Genomic DNA, 19,744 nt, shown 5'->3' with positions numbered 1-19,744 from the left:
ATAGATAGATATTGATGGCACACAAGGAAGACCAGACCTTGCTTAATATGCCAATTTCTCTGCTGCCACCTATACCTTTGTAGACCCATCTTAGTCTCCACCTGTGTCTTTACTTCAGGTGCTTGAAGCAGCCACCGTGTAGTTTATAGCACTTGAGGAAAACACCAGCAAATGATCTGATGAACAACAGAGCAGAGTTCTTTAGATAGTATGCAAGGCTAGAGTTTAGTGAGAGAGAACAGGGCAAAAGCCTCTCTTCCTTAGTCTGTAAAACCTATATAAAGATGGGCTCAGCAAAAGCCAAACTTGTATGTACAAACACATCCTCTTTTAAAACTACTACGGGCCCATAAAATGGTGGAACTGTACTACGCAAATGTGGATAACATGTATAACTTCACACAATAAAAGTCCCTCCTTTTTTCTTCCAATTACAGCTATGTTTTCAAACATGCCTCTGAATGCTAGTGTTGGGTGTACTCTTCTTAGACACTAGGGCTTATGCTAATGTATTTCTGGTAGGAATTAACCCTTTTTAGTCTGTGGCAAGTCTGTGGCAGTAAAATAACTATGCAAGCAGTCCGCTAGGAGTCACTGAGATGTTAGTCATGATTAAGAAAACATCAAACCACAAACCGAGAGACCTGCACACACATCACAAACGCAATTCCTAGAACACTTACAGTGGGAATGTTGAGTCAGACAAATTCAAGCTGCATATGTTTTTATGGAGCCTGTGATCGGATCAGTCATTATTTTAATAGTTGCCCATATCAGTATATCATAGCAGAAGCACTTACTATAACCCACTGTTCATTTGAATCCATATAGCAACTTAGTACTGTTTGGAAACTGAAAACTATGTATTTTTTTCTCTCTTTGTATGTCACAAAAAATGTATAGTGGATGGAAACCCTTGATTCGACATCGGGTAGTTACGATATATTGTGAAACAGTGATTATTGGTTTTTTCTTTAAATTATGCTGTAAAGAGGTGGTATTGCTCTTGCGGGTCCATTGCTTAAAAACATCAGTGGAGACGTTTAGCCCCTATAATGATTTCTTCGCAGCACAACATCAGGTGGTGGTGTCCCACTGAGCTCCATATTTGGATACATGCACCCATTCATGCGGCTGCACACATGCAAATATTACAACGCCCCACTGGACAGTAATACATTTAGTCAGCAATTGGACAGGATCGCTTCTTGGACACGCAATGGTAAATATTTCATGAGAACCTCGACCTGCCACAGAAGGACTTGGCAAAAAGAGTTGTCTTTTTTAAAAAGTTGCGAAAAATCAAATCTAGTGTGCTTTGTACTGAGATCTGTAGAAGATGCATTCGGGTTGTCTGCACCAAAACCCTATCTAAAGATCGCTGTCAATTGCCTGTAAAGTATCAAATCCATAAAACATGTTTGTTCCAATCCTATTGGGTTGTCATATACAATTAAAATGCACAATTTGGCATTACATTTTCTCATACTGGCGCTAAATATTTGGCTCCACCCCACTGCTTGAATTGTTAGCCCCTTCCCACCTTATTAACGTGTTAGCCCCCTCCCGAAGTTCAGTTCCAGCCCCCCTGACTGCTCTGAATGGCCGATACAGTTGTCTACTTTTATTTTCAAGTGCTGCGCTACGAATAGTTTACAAAGTTTTTAAAAAGTTACTTTAAGTTGTGAGATGCCAGTTTTTGCCACTGCGTGTGAACACCCCTTACAGTGGCAGGTGATGGTTTACACTCGCGTATCAGGGGCTGCTTCTCACTTCCGCACCTATTTCGTTCCGACTATACGATAAACAACTCTTTTATAGTCGCGTGATCGCCAAGGCCTAATTCGTAAGGCGATGGGTTGTTTTATCGCATTACATGGGACGATTCAAATCCGAATTACTACAGGCGAAGTTTCATATCCACACTACTAGTGAGGTGTTTACTTACCAATTATAGCCCTGGAGCGTCTCGGACCCACATCACGGCGAGGGAACAGCAGAGACAGTCGTACGTGAGTTACAACGGAACGCGTGGTGGAACTGACGTGTTATGTTCACGGGTCCCGTTTTTTCCCTCGGTTATCAGACATTTCATTCACATACCCAGTTCTTATAACGTAACAATAGAAGCGCAGGTACTCAGTACCAGAGTACCTGCTTGTTTCTGAGAAGTGCCGGTACTCTCCAATTAAAAAGTATTACGTCTCTCTTGAGAAGTGCCGGTACTCTCCCTCTCAAAATAAAAAAAGTGCCGGTACTCCGCACCGAACAGTACCGGCCCATTTAAAGCACTGCATACCCACATCTATATGGGGTGTTCCCTGCCCACACTGCCAGGGGTGTAGTATGCAAACCGTAGATTCATTTGGTGCCCATATTGTGACAGCGAGTGATGCTTTGTACCCCAATTATCACGGAGGGCGTGTACCCACATTAGGGCGGATGGTAATTCGTATCTTCATAGTAAGGGTCACGGTTTCGTGTCTGCATTAAAGTTGCACATAGTCAGAGGAGGGATGGGGTTTCTCTAAATTATTCAGCAAACTATGCTACTCCTGTACGAGGGGTACAGTCGACACAGACCCGAGTCTGCTGTATTTCTGATGTACTTCTTTCAAGCCCTCTTCACATTACAACCTATGCCTGGGTGCTGTAGCGATCCTCGCAACAATGACATTATTTTAACAGTGGAGGAATGGAATATAACATTCTGGTACAGAAAATGGCACAACACACCGAAAGACAAACATTGGGGACATACAGGCACCAACAGCCAGCCACTCACGCAAGCAGACACACAAACACACACAGACAATTGTACCGACTCACAGATCTACACACTCACACACAGGGACAAACCTACATACACACAGATAAACAAACACATGTAGCAAACCCACACACTAGGACACAAACATACGCAAATAAAGGGACAAACAAAGACACACAGATTCATACACACACGCAGACACATATACACACTCCCAGTGTCATATCGCAAAAAGATGCCTACCTTGCGGAATGTGACGAGGGGCCACCAAATCTCCCATTTATCGCAAATATTCATTGGTAGCTGAAATGAGAACCCCTGAGGTCTTCGGGCCCAGAAGGGTGTGTGTGTGTGTGTGTGGTGGTGGGGGGTGGGGGGGGGGGGCGGCGGACCAGGGGCCTGCGTTACGTCCCTGCATATTCCCACAGACACGTATACGGTGACACGCGCTCACCCAAACACACATACACACATACACTCGGACACAAAGACGCACACAGGGACAAACGCACAGGGAGGAACACAGATTTGCGCCTAAAAAAAGATACACCCATAAATACACACAAAGAGACAGACACCTCTATAGAGACACGCACACAGACATACATACATACAATCACGTATACTTGCACACATGAAAAAATACACACATAAAAGAACACACACACAATTTTACCTGCCGGGTAAAGCCTGTCCTTCTCACTCTTGGGCAAACTCCAGAGTCCAGATGGCGACCTCGGTATCCAAAATGGCATGTGGCGCAGGCACATACTTCTGTCCCAGGCTCCCGACTGGCTAGCGCTGGGAGTGTAGAGGTCTCTCGGCGCTCAGGCCTCGCGCGCCGGAGTCTGAGGGGACGGCGGAGGAGCCCGCATGGCACCCTGGAGGTCGTCCTGCACGCGCTGCCTCGCCGCTCCCTGTGGCCGCGCGCCTTCGAAGAAGGCCGTGTCGGCGGAGCTCTCCGCACCTGCCTCGAGCAGCCGACAAGTCATCCTAAGGAGAGCGCAGCCGGCGTGGCGCGCGAGGAGGCGTCGCCCAGCGCTAGAGAAAGTTTCTGCACAGGGAAGGTGTGTGGAGTCGGGAACGGGGCAGAGAGGGGGAGGGAGGGATCCTCGCTTTGCGTCAGGTGGCAGCGGGGACTGTGTGGCGACGCGGCGCTATCTTCCCATCTGAATTCGCGACCTCTAGCTCCTGGTACGCCGGTGAAACTTGAAAAAGGTCCTATCGGGCAGGCTGTCTCAGCAGCATCTTTTCAGTGCGGACAGTTCAGGGGGTTTCTCGGGCGAACGCTGCGATGCCAGCTGCTCAGTGTGTGCTACACATTGTAGTAAAAGAGCTTAAGCCGCGGCTGCTCCGGCCCTGGTGTCAGGAGTTGAGGTGGAATGCTTCTGTCTGCCTTCTTTGGAAGAAAAAACTTGGCAGATAAATCAGGCACAGGTTTCTCCGTTACTTCCTCTGAATCAGTGCAATAAATTTGCCCGGAGCGCGGGGATTTGCGGAAGAATTACAAAGGAGCTCATTTGTCCGCCTTCAGCGCTCATTCCCAAACGGTGCCTGAAACCTCACTCAATGCTTGTGCGTCTCACCCGCGTGTCTCACTGGCGCAGTGTCACACACTGTGCGGCATCGTCATTCAGTAGATGCGTGCCTCACCCTCAAGAGCCGCAGGAGGGCAGTGTCAGTCAGCGGGTGCGCGCGTCACTCGCAGGAGTGCGTCGTCTCTCGTTGGATGAAAGTCTCACTCCTGGAACCCTGTCTCATTCACTGAATGCAAGCATCACTCCTGCTACACCGTCTCTCTCAGTGCGAGTCTCACATTTGAAGCACAACCTTCTACTCAGTGGATTCAAGAGTCACACGCTGCACAGCATTTATAAAGCGTTTTTTACCAATTAGGGGCTTACAAAGCACGCCAACGCGCACCAGGATCCCGGGCATCCTTTCTGGACTGCCAGTTAAGTTATACATTGAGCTGTATGGGGGTTTGGGGGAGGGGCCTGTTTTTTTGAGATGGACTCTAAACATGGCGCGGAAGCGTTGCTGTACTGACCTGCTCATGAGGGGTTGATGAATAATGTGAGAGCAGACACGTCTGCGGATGGGGATAAGATTCTAATTCCTGGGTTAATTATAATAACATAGCACTGTTAGAGCCAATTTTTAAGTGCTATCTAGAATTTAGGACGGTTATAATTGACTCCTATTCTTGCTGCAAAAGTTTTTTTCTCTATTTTAGACATTAGGAGCCAGAAGGATTTCTACCCCCGCCCCCCCCCCCTAAAAGTTATTTAAGAAAACGGGATATGGTAGCAGAGTGAGCTTTAATCAAAGTGATCCGCCTTGGTTGTCTCACAGTGTTTGCTGGCGGAAGTGCGGATCCTAAGTGGGCAATTGGACAATGATCTTTGCACATTAATTTGAAACTGATAGGTGTACCCCCAGAGCAGCCAATTTAGAAATTGAAGTGCTGGAGAAACATGAGACCTGATATTAAGGTTAAGAAGTTATCTCGCTGCATTCTGGATTCTCTATAGCTCTTTTAATAATCTGGTGTTATCCAAAGACCTTGTGTTTTTCAAAAATGTATAAGTCAAATAGGTATTGGGGCTTTCAGCCAGGCTTCTTAATACTTTGTTCCGTTGATGTGCAATTTACATTTTTCTTCCACCTACTACAGCATGGGAACCGGCCAGTCCACTCAAGTCATTTGCTAACTTCAATGTAAATAATGGTATTTTTGTCTTTCACAAGTAAAACATGGGCACACAAAAGTAGTTCGTTTAAATGCCAGGGGCTTCTATAGCAATGTGTACTTTCGGAGTTAAAAAAAAGTACTTTTACTTTTAGCAGCACTCCCAACAGTAACATTTCTCAAAACCTTTGACAAAAAACAGGCATTAAATAAGCCAAAAGGCTGACTGCCAATGCCAGACTTATTGGCTATTTTAATGTGTGTTCACTTAAAGTGAAGTTCCAAGGCGTCTACCGTTGGTGTAGTCTAGCAGGTGGAGTACTAGATTTAAGTAGTTCGTACCTTTTGATGGAATCTCAAGTAAGGAAAACATTGATGTAGCCATCTCATCAAATAAAAGGCTCCATTTGTTACTTGGTTAAGTTGATAGGTCAGGGAGGAGTTCAAGCCCCTGACCACATCTTAAATCCCTATTTGGAGCAATGGGTAAGGAAGTGTGCCAAGCTCTTTTAGTCAAATAGTGGACCGGTTGTAGGTGGTCCATTTGCCACAGGCCTGATTGTATCTCTATTATTGCTGTGATTTGGTTATGATAATTCATTTCCACCAAATGACTTATTGCTGGGAGTTTTATTGAAATTTATGTGTCAACCTAGTTGTACCAGTGAGAACTGCAGATGAAGAACTGCTCTGAATGCTTTCTGAGGTGTTCGTTAAAGAGGAGGGAGGCAGTGGTGGATTCTTGAAGGACTCCTGCATCAGAGGGCAAAAGGGTCGAAGCAGAAAGGAGGGAGAGAGAACGAGAACTCAGTCCAGTGTAGGACGGCGCCTTGAATCTCATTCAGTTCGAGTCTCTGGTACAGAGTGGGATGTTGGACCATATCAAAGGCGTCAGGCATGTCACTACTCCATTAGAGTCCACGGTGAGCTCGATGCTTTCCTATATGGCGATTTGTGCCTATCTTTTGCTTCTTTCTGGCAGGATCCTGCTTGGACACAAAGGCACCTCTTGCAATCAGCTTGCTTCGGCGACAACCATTGAAAGTTCTGTCATATATGGGGATATTGGGTGGGTCCCCTTTTTTAAGAAATGAGTTGATATAGGCAGCTTATTTTTCCAGGAATCGGCCGACTTACAAGGAGGGGCTGACAATAGCTCTGGTCAGGAACTGAGATGTTGACGAGGATGTCCATCAATAGATTGGATTAAACATTTGCACTGATTTGTCTTTGAAACAAGGAGGAATGGAGCAAACTGCTCCAGTACATGTTACATACATATTTTGGCATGGGGAAAAAAAGAGAGCACACTGAATTTGTTCTATTTTTCTTGTTAAAAAATATGTAATGAATGAAACATTGTTTACACTTTTAAGACGTGACAAATGATACAGAGTGATACAATATCAGTTTGCCTTATTTTTCAGTAAGAAAGCATGAGAAATCATACAATGTCAGTCTGCTTTTTTAAACAAATACCGTTGAAGCATAAACATCTCTCTTCGTCACGCTGTATTACACATGCAGATATATAGATAAGTGAAATTAATAGTGAATATATATATATATATTTTTTTCAGAATGCTTCCGCCATTTTTGGGTTGTCACTGAAATCTTTCTATGATATCGACTGGCAACACAACCTTTTATGATATCGACTGGCAACAAAACCGTTTACTTAATTTCTTATTCCCAAGCAGCAAACATGTTGCAAAGGAGCATTTGCAGCATTTTGATCATTGCACGGTTAAGGGAATCTGGCCACCAATATGTTTTGTGTTAAAACATCCAGATTTACACCACCTCATATACCCAAACCCCTATTCATCGCGGTGGACATAACTTTCAACTTTGCCCCAGTCTACCACAATTAGATGTCAGTGCTTGGTGCTTTGAACTTTTAGGAGCTATTTTTTACTAAAAACTTTAAAAAAAAATCATAACTTCGGTTCTACTGATTGGATTTTTGCTATTTTGGTGTCAAATGATTGATTAGATTTTATTCTATTTTTCTAAATTGATGTAGGATTTCTCTTCAGTGTTGTTTTCACTTTATTACCAATTTGGTTTGGCATAAATAATTTGCACACTGCCTCTAAGTTAAGCTTGACTGCTTTTGGGCCAAGCTACCAGAGGGTTAAGCACAGGTTATTTCAGGGACTGACATTGTGGTTGTTGCTTAGAGTTCATATCCCCCAACCAAAAACCCAATTTCTACCAGAATCATTCCACACATTTTGAATTGTGACTTACATTAAAAAAAGGGCTTTGTGAATTCGAAGGCTGTATACCATGCTACATCAAAAGAGTCTCTTTTCAGGAGAACCCTTAACCCAGGGATTTCTTTAACAAAATCATCTACTGAAAATACGCTATATAGGTTAGATTTCAGCAGACCGTGCCGTTTTGATCCATTTAGAAATTGAATAGTGCTCAATGCAGTGTTTTATGCATTTTCTTACTAATAATAGTTAAAAGTTGTAAACCTCTGTACAGAACGTTTTAACACAGGCCAGAATTTTAGTGTGCAGTTTTTGACTGTGGTGCATAGTCATATTAAAAAAACCTGTGCAGTGTGAGGCTAAATTGCATATATGACAAACTCAATGATCTTCTGGCACTTGATAGGGGTTGCTAGAACCCATCGCAATGGACTCCGTTTACCGGCTGCAGAACGTCTAAAATCGAAGCCACCTTTCTTCTGTAAACGGATATCTTACAAGACCTTGCTCTTCGACTGAGCCTCCACACCCAGATGGATCAGCACCCCCCACCCCATTGCCTTGAGACCCTCACGGGTGAGTAGCCACGCAAACCTCTGATTGATGGATGGAACTTACATGTAATACGTTTTGCCACAGAGAGATATTTCAAAGGCTAATTTGTTGTATATAGGAGATCTGGACTGTCAGAGAGTCTTTCTTGGGTCTGGTGAGGGGCTGAAGGGATTTTAACTTTAGCCCTTTGCGATATGGAAGTAATAAGCCTACTTCTGGCATAGAGTTATACTCTCATGTTCAATTTTCATGTGAGATACTGTAAAGCTTTGTTTTGAGAAATGTTGCATAATTTTAAACAATTTTGACAAAATATTTACAAAAGTCTACAAGTATAAATTCACAGTTTCACGCAGGGCTGGTTAAATACTGTAAAACCCAACAACACTGAGTAAGGGGCCAGATGATGAATGCAGGAGTGACATACCTTCCAAAATAGGCCCCTAGTTGTATTGGGCTAATGAGAGATGGTTTAGGGAGGCAGGTGCTGAGAGGGTGAGGAGCAATGCATTGAGGGCAGTACTGGACATCTCAGTACAAGTGTTGTAAGTGCAGGGTAGGCCTTAAAATGGATGAGACAGAAACCTTCTGGTAAGAAATAGTAACATCTTCATTACATTTTAGACTCTTTTTTTTTATAAACCAAATTGTATTGACATTTCTTTAACAACATGTCAGTGCACACCGACCTTCATCACCCTGCTCGCCACCCACCTCCCCACCTCAACCCCAACAAGTTCCCACATCAGTTCCCAGTGCTGTAATGCCTCCCAGTCCATAGTAGTTCCACCATTGTCCCCATTTGCTTCAGTGGGCATCCTCGTGCTCTAAACAAAGTCTTCTCCATTTTGGACCACCAATAGATTGCCCTCCTCCATTCCACAATTGAAGGCAGGGTAATGGAGCTCCATTACTGTGCTATATCGCGCAATGCCAACAAACTCCCAATCACCCCTAATTCACACGTAGAAAGTTCGGTTGGATAAGTTGCAGTCTGGGCGATATAACAGTTTCCTTGGGGGCCATAAGTGCATTGCACCAGTCTGCTCCATCAAGCTCCCCAACCCAAACCATCCATTTCAGCTTCAGGGGTTCAACTTCATCTGGGGAGTTATGAACTAATGAGCAATATATTTGTGAAACACTGTTGCTGCTGATGCTGTCCATCAGCCGGTGGGCCTCCAACAGGTTGTACTTAGGGAGGCCTGTAAGGTCGAAACAGCAAGTGTTCAGTGCACGGCAAATCTGCAGGTATTTGTGGAATTGTGTGTGGCTAAGCTGGAAGAGGTAGAAAAAAGAGGCTTTCCCTTGGAGCCATAACTATAACTTAATAAGTAAACCAGTTACTGAATTCGCCCAACTCAATCATACTTTCCTCAGATCCAATTCTAGAAATACAAATGCCACTAAAGACGAAATTCCACATCAAAGGATTTTAATTAATTAAAAATATCTCACTGTATTTCCTTTCTACATAAAAATAATCTATGAATACATTTGTTGTCAAACAATGGCCGTTACATTAACAATCTACAATAAAAGATATACATAAAAACACCATAAAATAATCGATACAATTTTCTAAACACACGGGAAAACCCTAATGCACAGTCCGTGTAGTTCTGTTACATATATTGATCCAGCAAAAACTTTTAATATGCAGTCTTGGTGAGGATTATACAATTCATCCCAGTTACTCTTTATGGGTAGATTTTTTTTGTCCTTCGCTAATTTAAAGAACCTGTCTAGTTGGTGTTGTGCTGAATTGATGCTGCGCTGATGCTAAGGTGGTGCTGGAGGGGCCAAAAGTGTCAATTCATATCCTGTCAAGCGAGCACTAGTCAAATGCTGTGTTTTCGTTTGATTTAGTAAAGCATCAACTGAATGGGGTACTAACACAAGCAGTTTGTGTGACAAAACTATTCCTTCACTCTGATGTATAGATACAGCCGTTGCTGACACTGCTCGGAAACATCCAGGCAAAGTGCGAGAGACTGGATCAAGGACAGCTGAGAAATATGCACAAGGAGGTTGTTTATCACCATGTATCTGTGTTAAAACTGAGAGGGCACAACCTTCCCTCTCGTGTACATAGAGTATGAAAGTCTTAGTGTAGTCTGGAGTTCCTAATACTGGTGCAGGGCAAAGAGCTTGGCGTAACTGTTGGAAGGCATTCTGACATTCAGTAGTCCATGGGAGGGGCATCGGAGTGTCTTTAGTCAACAAAGGTTTAATAATGAGGGAAAAACTGGGGATCCACTGCCTACAAAAAGAAGTAAGGCCAATCAGTGTACGGACATCCTTCTGAGTACGGGGCACAGGAGTATCTAAAATGGTCTGAATGCGATCTGGTGTGAGTGCACGTCCCTCCTTAGACAGGAGGTGACCTAAATAGGTAACCTGCTGTCTACAATATTGCAATTTCTTTCGCGAGACTTTGTGAAATATGAGAGGCAAGAAATTATAACAATAACAGTGTTCCTTCTTCGCACTGCTCAGGGGTATCTGCAGTAACAAGATGTCGTCGACGTATTGGATAAGGGCCACCCCTTTTGGTAGAGGAAAGAAATCAAGCTGTCTTTTTAATGCATGACTGTAAATGCTAGGACTCTCTGTATAGCTCTGTGGAGCTCTGCAGAACCAGAAGGATCTATTTTTCAATGTGGATCCAAACAGATAACGCCTTTCAGGGTGAATGAGTATTGAGAAAAATGCGTTTTTTAAATCGATCACTGAAAATGTAGTGGCAGTGGGAGGGACCATAGTGAGAAGGGTTGTGATATTGGAAACTACCAGCTATTGAGGCACTACAATTTTATTAACCTCCCGCAAATCAATAATGAATCTGTAAATTTTAGTGTCAGTGTCTTTTTTCAAAATATGAAGGATAGGGCTATTGCAAGTATTATAGGAGACTTCTTCCACTACCCCCACTTTTATCAAATCCTGAACAATGTGTGCAAATGCTTCTTCACCTTCTCGGGATATTTTGTATTGCGCCAAATGAGGCAGTGTGACACCTTCCCTTACTTGAATATGCACAGGTGGAATAACCATTTGACCCACGTCAGTATCTGATGTGGCCCACAGAGTACAAGGTAGGGATGCCAGAGCGGCATCCTGATTGATAAGACAGGACCTCTCAACCATTGGATGATTGTCATTCAAAATAACACGCACACCTTCCGGAGAACAACGTATTGTAACACAAAAATATCTAAGCATATCGATACCCACAATGTTGTCCGGCGTGTTAGGGGAAAGCAAAAATGGACATGCCGCAGTGAATTTGTCAAGTCCGAATTCAAGTGGCTGTGATAGCGGACTAGGTGTAGGTGTTCCATCGAATCCTATCAATGTTATCATTGTGCCGGACAGGGGAGCCCTAGGAACCAATCTTTTAGACAGAGCACTATGAGTAGCCCCTGTGACAACCAGAAACCGATCAGTAGATCCCAAGACATTTGCGTCAACATAAGGACCCATTTGATCTATTGGCACCTCAACCGGTCCCTTACCCCATCCTAGGCATCCCTATGAGTAATCGGAATCTGCAAGTGCATCAGCAGACTAATCAGACATTTGGCATTGATTTCGTCTATCAAAAGTATTAGAGTAATTTGGCCCTTGTTCAACTACCTCAAACCTGGGACGAGCTCCTGCACCTCCTCTGTTTCTTGAATTTCCTGGGCGTCCTCTCATACTTCCCCTTCCCCGCTGGTACTGCTGACCTCGCAAAAGATGGCACTCAGAACGCCAATGCCCAGTCTCTTTACAATAGGCACACTGATCAGGAGACAAATTTGTCTGAGGAAGAGGGAGCGCTTCGGTTGTATACATTGCACGTCCACCTCTTCCACCTCCCCTAAATGGTGAACCATATACTTGGGCCATCATAACTTTTGTCTTTAAGTCTTTAACCTTCTTATCCTCCCTGCCTTTCACTTCCTGTTCCTGTCGCTCATAATATTGGGCCATGGTCAAAAGGGAAACTGGGGAAGACGTGGTCCAAGAACTCTCACTAGCCTTTAAGTGACTAACTATTACCGGTAACATATTAGAGATAAATTTGTCGACAAACAAATGCTTACCCGTATCATCGGCAAAAGACTGGCCACTAAAATCATGGAATGTCTCCTCAAATCTTGAAAAGAAATCACAAACGGACTCATCCTTTTTCTGTTTACAAGATGCTAACGTAGTCCAATCTATTTTCTTATGGGGTGTGAGAGTCTGTAACTTAGTCACAATAGCTTTAGGAAGATCTAATATCTCCTTCTGAGGTTTCTGCGCAGGCTCCCTGTCTGCATCTATTTCTTCTAAATGTTACCAGGGATCACCAAAAGCCACATTGTCATCTATCTTGCTTATTGTTCTGCACATACCAGGGGGCAAAATGAGCCCGAAGAACATATCAATATCTGGCAAGGTCATAGTGCAGGAGCTGATGGTGCCTTCCACCTCCTCATAGAAGTTGGCGGGATTTTTCCGAGGGTCGCGCAAAGCAGCCTTAAGAGCCATAACATCTGCTCTGCTCCAAGGAGTATAAACCCAATTATATATAAAATATCCCTTTGCATCATCGGAAGTTTTATCATCATTTGTTCCCGCACCCTTCGGGGGGAACATACAGGGGTGCAGCTTCACGCATTGGTTTCATAGTAACTTTAATACTGCCGGAATTGCCTTCTTTCACCGGAACATCTGTTTTCTCTGCCTGGGATAGAACTGCTTTTACTACTTTACTCTTTCTAGCTAATTCTTGCTCCTTTACCTAAATGTAATGTTTCATTTCGTAATTTAACTATTCGTCTAATCGTATCAGGTATATCTGAAAACAGGTAAGTCCCATCTACTAACCGCTTATAATCAACGTTCAGATCAGCTGGTTCTGTTTTGTCAGAAATATGCCGCCAACCATATATTACCGCCCAACAGAATTTTTCTACGAAATATAACTGGTCTATATCATTCTAAGGTTCAACCATATTTATGAGGATCGTCGCTGTAGTAGTCCGACGAGCTTCCTCTTTAGCAGTGCTTTTTAATGTATCTTTTTCTGCTTTAGTCAAAGTAGAGCGAGTCTGTCGCCCAACTTGCTTGTCTTTATCTTTATCCTCCTAGGAAGAGAGCTCCTCATCAAAAGCCTCATCCTCAGGGGCACTTGGAGCGGGAAATTTATATGGGGTGGGGGTCGTTCTAATAGGAGTCAATCATCCTGAGGCGTATTAAGTAGTGGATAGATAGGGCGCCTAATAGGATACTGGCCATTTATCGCTAATCAACGTTCTCTATCTTCCTTTTCTATTCTTTCTTTCATTTCTTTGTCTTTTAATTCCACCCCTTTCTGATATATCATCTTTCACTGCTCTTTGTCTGCTATAGCTTCTGCTCTCTTTGCTCTTTCTCGAATTTCTTTATCCCACATACGTACACAATCAAACATATCCTGTCTACTCTTTCTTTTAAATAAACACTGTTCTACATACTGAACTTTCTTAAAATCGAATGACTCATTAACTGGCCATTGTAAATCGGACTCTTTCTTTGTGTATTTGGTCCACAATGAACCATACATTATGGGACAAATACCATATTTAATATACATCTCTCTATTTGGCGTCCCTTCTGGAGGAGCCGGCTGACTTTGTTCTGAAGCATTCTTGGTACCACAAGAGCAGCAACACCACTTACAGAGTGTGCTGAGAACAGGCATGTTTTCACAAGTATATGTAAAATATTACTACTCCAAACAAATATTCCAAAAGGAGAAAAATCTCCACATTACCTGCCTTCAGTCTTTGCAAAGAATGAATACCAAAACCAAACCAAGCAAATCAAGAGTGCCGCTTCAGCGACCTTACCAACCAGAAGTCTCCAACTCCCACCTGCTGATCTCTGGTCGACCTAATGGTCACTGCAGAATACACCAAAGAAAGCCCCAGTCAAGACCGGCCACCACCTGAAGGGTCAAGTCGGGAAAACTGGAAAAGTCACGTCGGCCTGCAAAGACAAGGGTCTCCTCATGCAGTGCGCATCCTCAGTAATATTTCGATCCTCCCTCGAAACCACCCGTTTGGACGGCCGCGTCTCCGATGGGGCCCTACGTGCTGGGCGCCAACTGTGGAAATGTACCCAAAAGTGAGCACACTGGTGCAGGGTCACCCTCTCGTCCACGGGTCCAAAGACTAACAAAAGAGAGATCGGTACTGGAGCTGAAGTAAAACAACAAGTTTATTAATCACTCATGAGCGGGACCACGTCCACACAACACTCAAGTATTGTAGGAGGAGGTACACTGAACTCACAAACCATCGTCCTTATATACAGTTTTGTTGCAATGTAAGCATATGGACAGAAATGGAAAGAACAAGTTTGAACACAGAAATAACTATCGCAAACAAGGGCCGATGGATGACCACTTGGTCATCAAATAGGGAGGGGGAGCAGGAATGCTTATGGCAGCAGTAAACGATCAATAGATAGCCTCTAAGACCAGGTGCACCGGCAGCTACAAACTCCCCCAGCACGTACATTGTTGAGCCATGTCGAAAGAGGTCAACTAAAGTTGATGACAAAAGCAGGGTGAAAAGGCGAACAGCAGAGGACAAAAGAATTAAGAAGGAAACGAAATGGAAGCCACAGCCAAAATGGCTGTTGCTTATGCTAATGTAAAATATTACATGTTTCCACACGATGATGCTGAAGTGGTGCTGCGCTGGTGGTGGTGTACTAATGATAAGTTGGTGCTGTGCTCATGCTAAGATGGTGGTGTGCTGATGCTGAGTAATGCTGAGGTGTTGGTGATGCGATAGTGCTCAGGTGGTGCTAAGTTGGTGCTCACATGGTGCTGAGTGATGCTGAGTCGGTGTTGTGCTGAGGAGATGCCGCGCTGATGCTGAGTTGGTGTTGCACTGTTGGTGGTGCACTAATGAGGAGGTGGTGCTGTACTGATGATGAGCTGGTGGTGTGCTGGTGCTCAGGTGATGCTGAGTGGTGATGAGTGATGCTAAGGTGTTGTTGACGGGATGGTGCTCAGGTGGTGCTGAGGTGATGCTCTGGTGGTGAGTAGTGATGCTGAGTTGGTGCTGTGCTGAGGAGATGCTACACTGATGCTGAAGTGGTGCTGCATTGGTGCTGAATTGATGCTGAGTTGGGCTTACACTGGTGCTAAGGTGGGGCTCCTGTGGTGCTGAGGTGGGGCTACTCTGCTGCTGGTGCAGAGGTAGTACTGTGCTGATGCTGATATGGTGCAGTGTTAATGTTGAGGTGTTGCTGCGCTGGTCCTGAGGTGGTGCTGCACTGGTGCTGAAGTGATGCTGCACTGGTTCTAAGGTGGTGGTGCACTGGTCGTGGTGCACTGATGAGGAGGTGGTGATGATGTTGAGGTGCTGCTCATGCTGACGTGGTGCTGCACTGATGTGAGATGGTGCTGCGCTGCTACTGAGGTGGTGCTGCACTGGTGGTGATGCACTGAAGAGGAGGTGGTGCTCTGCTGATACTGAGATGCTGCTGTGTTGATGCTGAGGTAGGGCTGTGGTGGTGCTCAGGTGTTGCTGTGCTCATGCTGAGGTGGTGCTGTGATGATGAGGTAGTGCTGCCCTGGTGCTGAGGTAGTGCTGGTGCTGCAGTGATGCTGCTTTGGTGCTGCGGTGGTGCTGCACTGATGCGGAGATGGTGCTGCACTGGTACTGAGGTGATGCTGCACAGGTGGTGGTGCACTGATGAGTAGGTGGTGCTATGCTGATGCTGAGATGGTGCTATGGTGGTGCTCAGGTGGTGCTGTGCTGATGCTGAGCTGTTGCTGTGATGATGTTGAGGTGGTGATGATGTTGAGGTGGTGCTGATGCTGAGGTGGTGCTGCGCTGATGCCGAGATGGTGCTGCGCTGTTACTGAGGTGGTGTTGCACTGGTGGTGGTGCACTGATGAGTGGGTGGTGCTGTGCTGATGTTTAGATGGTGCTATGGTGGTGCTCAGGTGGTGCTATGCTGATGCTGAGGTGGTGCTGTGATGATTTCGAGGTGTGCTGATGATGAGGTGGTGCTGCGCTAATGCTGAGATGGTGCTGCGCTGGATCTAAGGTGGTGCTGCACTGGTGGTGGTGTACTGATGAGTAGGTGGTGCTGTTCTGATGCTGAGTTGGTGCTGTACTGATACTGAGGGGGTGCTGTGGTGGTGCTCAGGTGGTGCTGTGCTGATGCTGAGGTGGTGCTGTGATGATATTGAGGTGGTGATGACGTTGAGGTGGTGCTGATGCTGAGCTGGTGCTGCTCTGATGCTGAGATGGTGCTGTGCTGAAGCTGAGGTAGTGCTGCACTGATGCGGTGCTGGTGTTGAAGTGGTGCTGAGTGATACTGAGGTGGTGGTGTGCTTGTGCAGAGGTGGTGCTAAGGTAGTTCTTAGTGATACTGATGGTGGTGTGCTTTTGCTGTGGTGCTCAGTTGATGTTGAGTGATGCTTAAATGGTGGTGAGTTGGTGCCGTGCTGAGGAGATGCTGCACTGATCCTGAGGTGGTGCTGCACTGATGCAGAAGTGGTGCTGCATTGGTGCTTAATTCCTGCTGAGGTGGGCTTGCGCTGGTGCTATGGTGGGGATACTCTGCTGCTGTTGCAGTGGTGGTACCGTGAGGATGCTGAGATGGTGCTGTGATGATGTGGTGCTGCACTGGTGTTGAAGTGATGCTGTGCTAGTGCTGAGGTGAAGCTGCACTGGTGGTGGTACACTGATGAGGAGGTGATGCTCTGCTGAGGCCAGAGGGTGCTGTGCTGATGCTCAGGTGGTGTTGTGGTAGTGCTCAGGTGGTGCTGTGATGATGTTGAGGTGGTGCTGATGCTGAGGTGGTGCTGATGCTGAGGTGGTGCTGCGCTGATGCTGAGATGGTGCTGCGCTGGTTCTGAGGTGGTGTTGCACTGGTAGTGGTCCACTGATGAGGAGGTGGTGCTGTGCTGATGCTGAGATGGTGCTGTGGTGATGCTCAAGTGGTGCTGTTCTAATGCTGAGATTGTGCTGAGGAGGTGCTGTGGTGGTGCTCAAGTGGTGCTGTGCTAATGCTGAGTTGGTGCTGTGATAATGTTGAGGTGGTGACGATGTTGAGGTGGTTCTGATGCTGAGGTGGTGCTGCGCTGATGCTGAGATGGTGCTGCGCTGGTTCTAAGGTGATGGTGCACTGATGAGGAGGTGGTGCTGTGCTGATGCTGTGATGGTGCTGTGTGATGCTGAGGTGGTGCTGTATTTGTGCTGAGGTGGTGCTGTGCTGAGGTGGTGCTGTGATGATGTTGAGGCGGTGATGATGCTGATTTGGTGCTGCGCTCCGTGAAAGGGAGGCGACAATATTCCTGCTCTCTTCCTGCACTGGCGCAGAATGTGCTGTCTTGCGCTAATGCAATGCCAATGCGGACATCCTTGCACAGTAGTGCAAGGGTGCCTGCATTGTAGCCAGAATTGCTTTTGTGTAGAAAGGGGCACCTTCCTGCACGAAAACAATCCTCAAAGGCATTTTTCTCTTTCTAAGTGTGCTGAGGAAACAGTGAGGAGAACTAAACATACTTCTCCTCATTGCGCCTCTGTAGGGAGGCGCACACTTCTGATGCATTCCCAGGTCTCCCAGTGTTGCTAAATCTGGGAATGCATCAGAAAGCAAGGGTTGATGTGTAGGAACACCCACGCTCCACCCACATAAAGTCCCCCCACTCAGTGTAACGCAAGGCAGCGGTGTTACACCAGATTTACCAAGCCACACAGGGTCCCCCAGGCTTGCGTAACTTGGTAAATCTGAATCTAGATTTTGCGTCACCTTGTGTGGCACAAGGGTGATGCAATACTGTAATAAATCAGGTCCGTGGGTGATTATTATTATTATTATTATTATTATTATTATTATTATTATTATTATTATGTTGTGCATACGTGGCTATCAGAACCAAAATCCAGCCACATGCAGAAACCTAGAGTTTATAAAGCCAAATTTTCTGTGCTTTCCTCAAAGTGTAAAAGTGACTGATGGTACGGAGCATGATCAGCAAACTATTCCAGAGATTGGCTGCCTGCACAGAGAATGCCCTACCGGCCATTCAAGCTTTCTTAAATTTGGAAACCTTCAGGATGTTAGCATTAACTGAGTGTAAAGATCTAAGTGGAATGCAGCATTGTAATTTGTATCAAAATGGAGGAGGTCAGTGAGATGGAAAGCTCTATGCACTATGCAACGTGATTTAAACTGGACTTTCTCGGCTACCTGGAGCCAATGAAGAGACTCCAGAGCAGCTGCAGTAGAGGAGTGACGTGGCAGAGAAAGTGCAAGTTTTGCTTCTGCAGCCTGTATATGGTGCAGGCATTGAACAAGATAACCCGGTGCACCTAGAAACTGGGCGTTGCCAAAGTCCAGTCTGCTCAGAATTATGTTTTTTGCACCACTAGAGGGCAAAAGAGGGTTGGCATCAAAGGTAATATGTTGCTATGTGCACTCATTAGGCCAAATCAGATAGAGGAAAGCCTATTGACATGACTGAAGAGAGATAGAAGACTGCCCATGTAGACTTCCAAGTTCTGAACACATTTTGCAGTACGCAGAAGTGAATTATTCTCAAGTGTCCAAAAACACACTGGCAGAGGATGCTAAAATGTCCCTGAAAAACAGACATAAACCTGCTTTTGTCCCTTTAGAAGTTAATTGACTTGGCCTTCAACCAGTGCGAAATGTTACCCATGTATGCAAGAAAAAAAAAACTGGAGGGACTGCGAAGTGTAATCTAACATACGGATTAGTTGTGTATCGCTTTCATAATTTACAAACTTTATGCCATGGGATCTGATAAACTTGGCAAAAGGTTTTAAATACACATTAAATAATGTTGGGCTAAGGGAAGAACCCTGAATAATTTGTGCCCGAATGCTCTGAAAGAAGAGCGGAAAGGGGAAGATGAACTGCTTGCATTCTTCCCTACAGGAACGATGCCAGCCACTACATAGCTCTTCATCTGACACCTACTTTGGCCAGCCTTGCAAGTAAGATGTGGTTGACTGTATCAAAAGGAGTGCACAGGTGAAGTAGTTCAAAGACTACCTGATGACCTTTATCCTCTGCCATTCCGAGGCCATCCATTGACCAAGGCCCCTTCCAATACCGTGGAGTGATGGAACCCAAATAAGGTGATGCCTCATGAGGGACAGGCTTTCATGGCTGCAGGTACCCAGAGGCAAAGCGTACAGGGAGGGAGCCCGTCTCTATTAAAACCGCAGTGCCACAGAGTTAGATGTGTCCTTCTGCACAGAGGACAATGCATGGCAGCCCTTTCTCAGAACTCCCAGCACCTTCCTGTCCGTCACCTATTTTTTTATCCTTCTTGCTTAAACATCCTCCATGATTCATCTCCTCGCACCTCTAGGTAAGCTTCATAAGACCTTGCTGGACAAATTGTTGCATTACCCGACCTCTTCAGTCTCACCCACAACCCTTTCACCTTCTGATCCTTCTTGCTTCTGGGCAACTTGATGTGTCATACGT

General features: G+C 45.3%; 1 protein-coding gene across 2 annotated transcripts in view; it reads right to left on the bottom strand.

Moving 5' to 3' along the window:
* Positions 1-19,744, bottom strand: part of LOC146798603 (muscarinic acetylcholine receptor M1-like) — a 422,152-nt gene that overhangs the window by 346,252 nt on the left and 56,156 nt on the right. The window contains exon 1 of one of the 2 annotated variants that reach the window (XM_085625906.1): positions 3,447-4,571. The exons of the other annotated variant lie outside the window; for it this stretch is intronic. Coding sequence (XP_085482032.1) covers positions 3,447-3,540 — 94 coding nt within the window. The 5' untranslated portion in view covers positions 3,541-4,571. Of the gene's footprint in view, positions 1-3,446; positions 4,572-19,744 lie in introns of those variants that run through there. 2 annotated transcript variants of the gene reach the window in all.

This window comes from Triturus cristatus, chromosome 9 (genome assembly GCF_964204655.1).
Source record: "Triturus cristatus chromosome 9, aTriCri1.1, whole genome shotgun sequence".
Lineage (NCBI taxonomy): Eukaryota > Metazoa > Chordata > Amphibia > Caudata > Salamandridae > Triturus > Triturus cristatus.
Note: the sequence above shows the minus strand (reverse complement) of the source record. Positions and strands in the feature narration are given on the sequence as shown.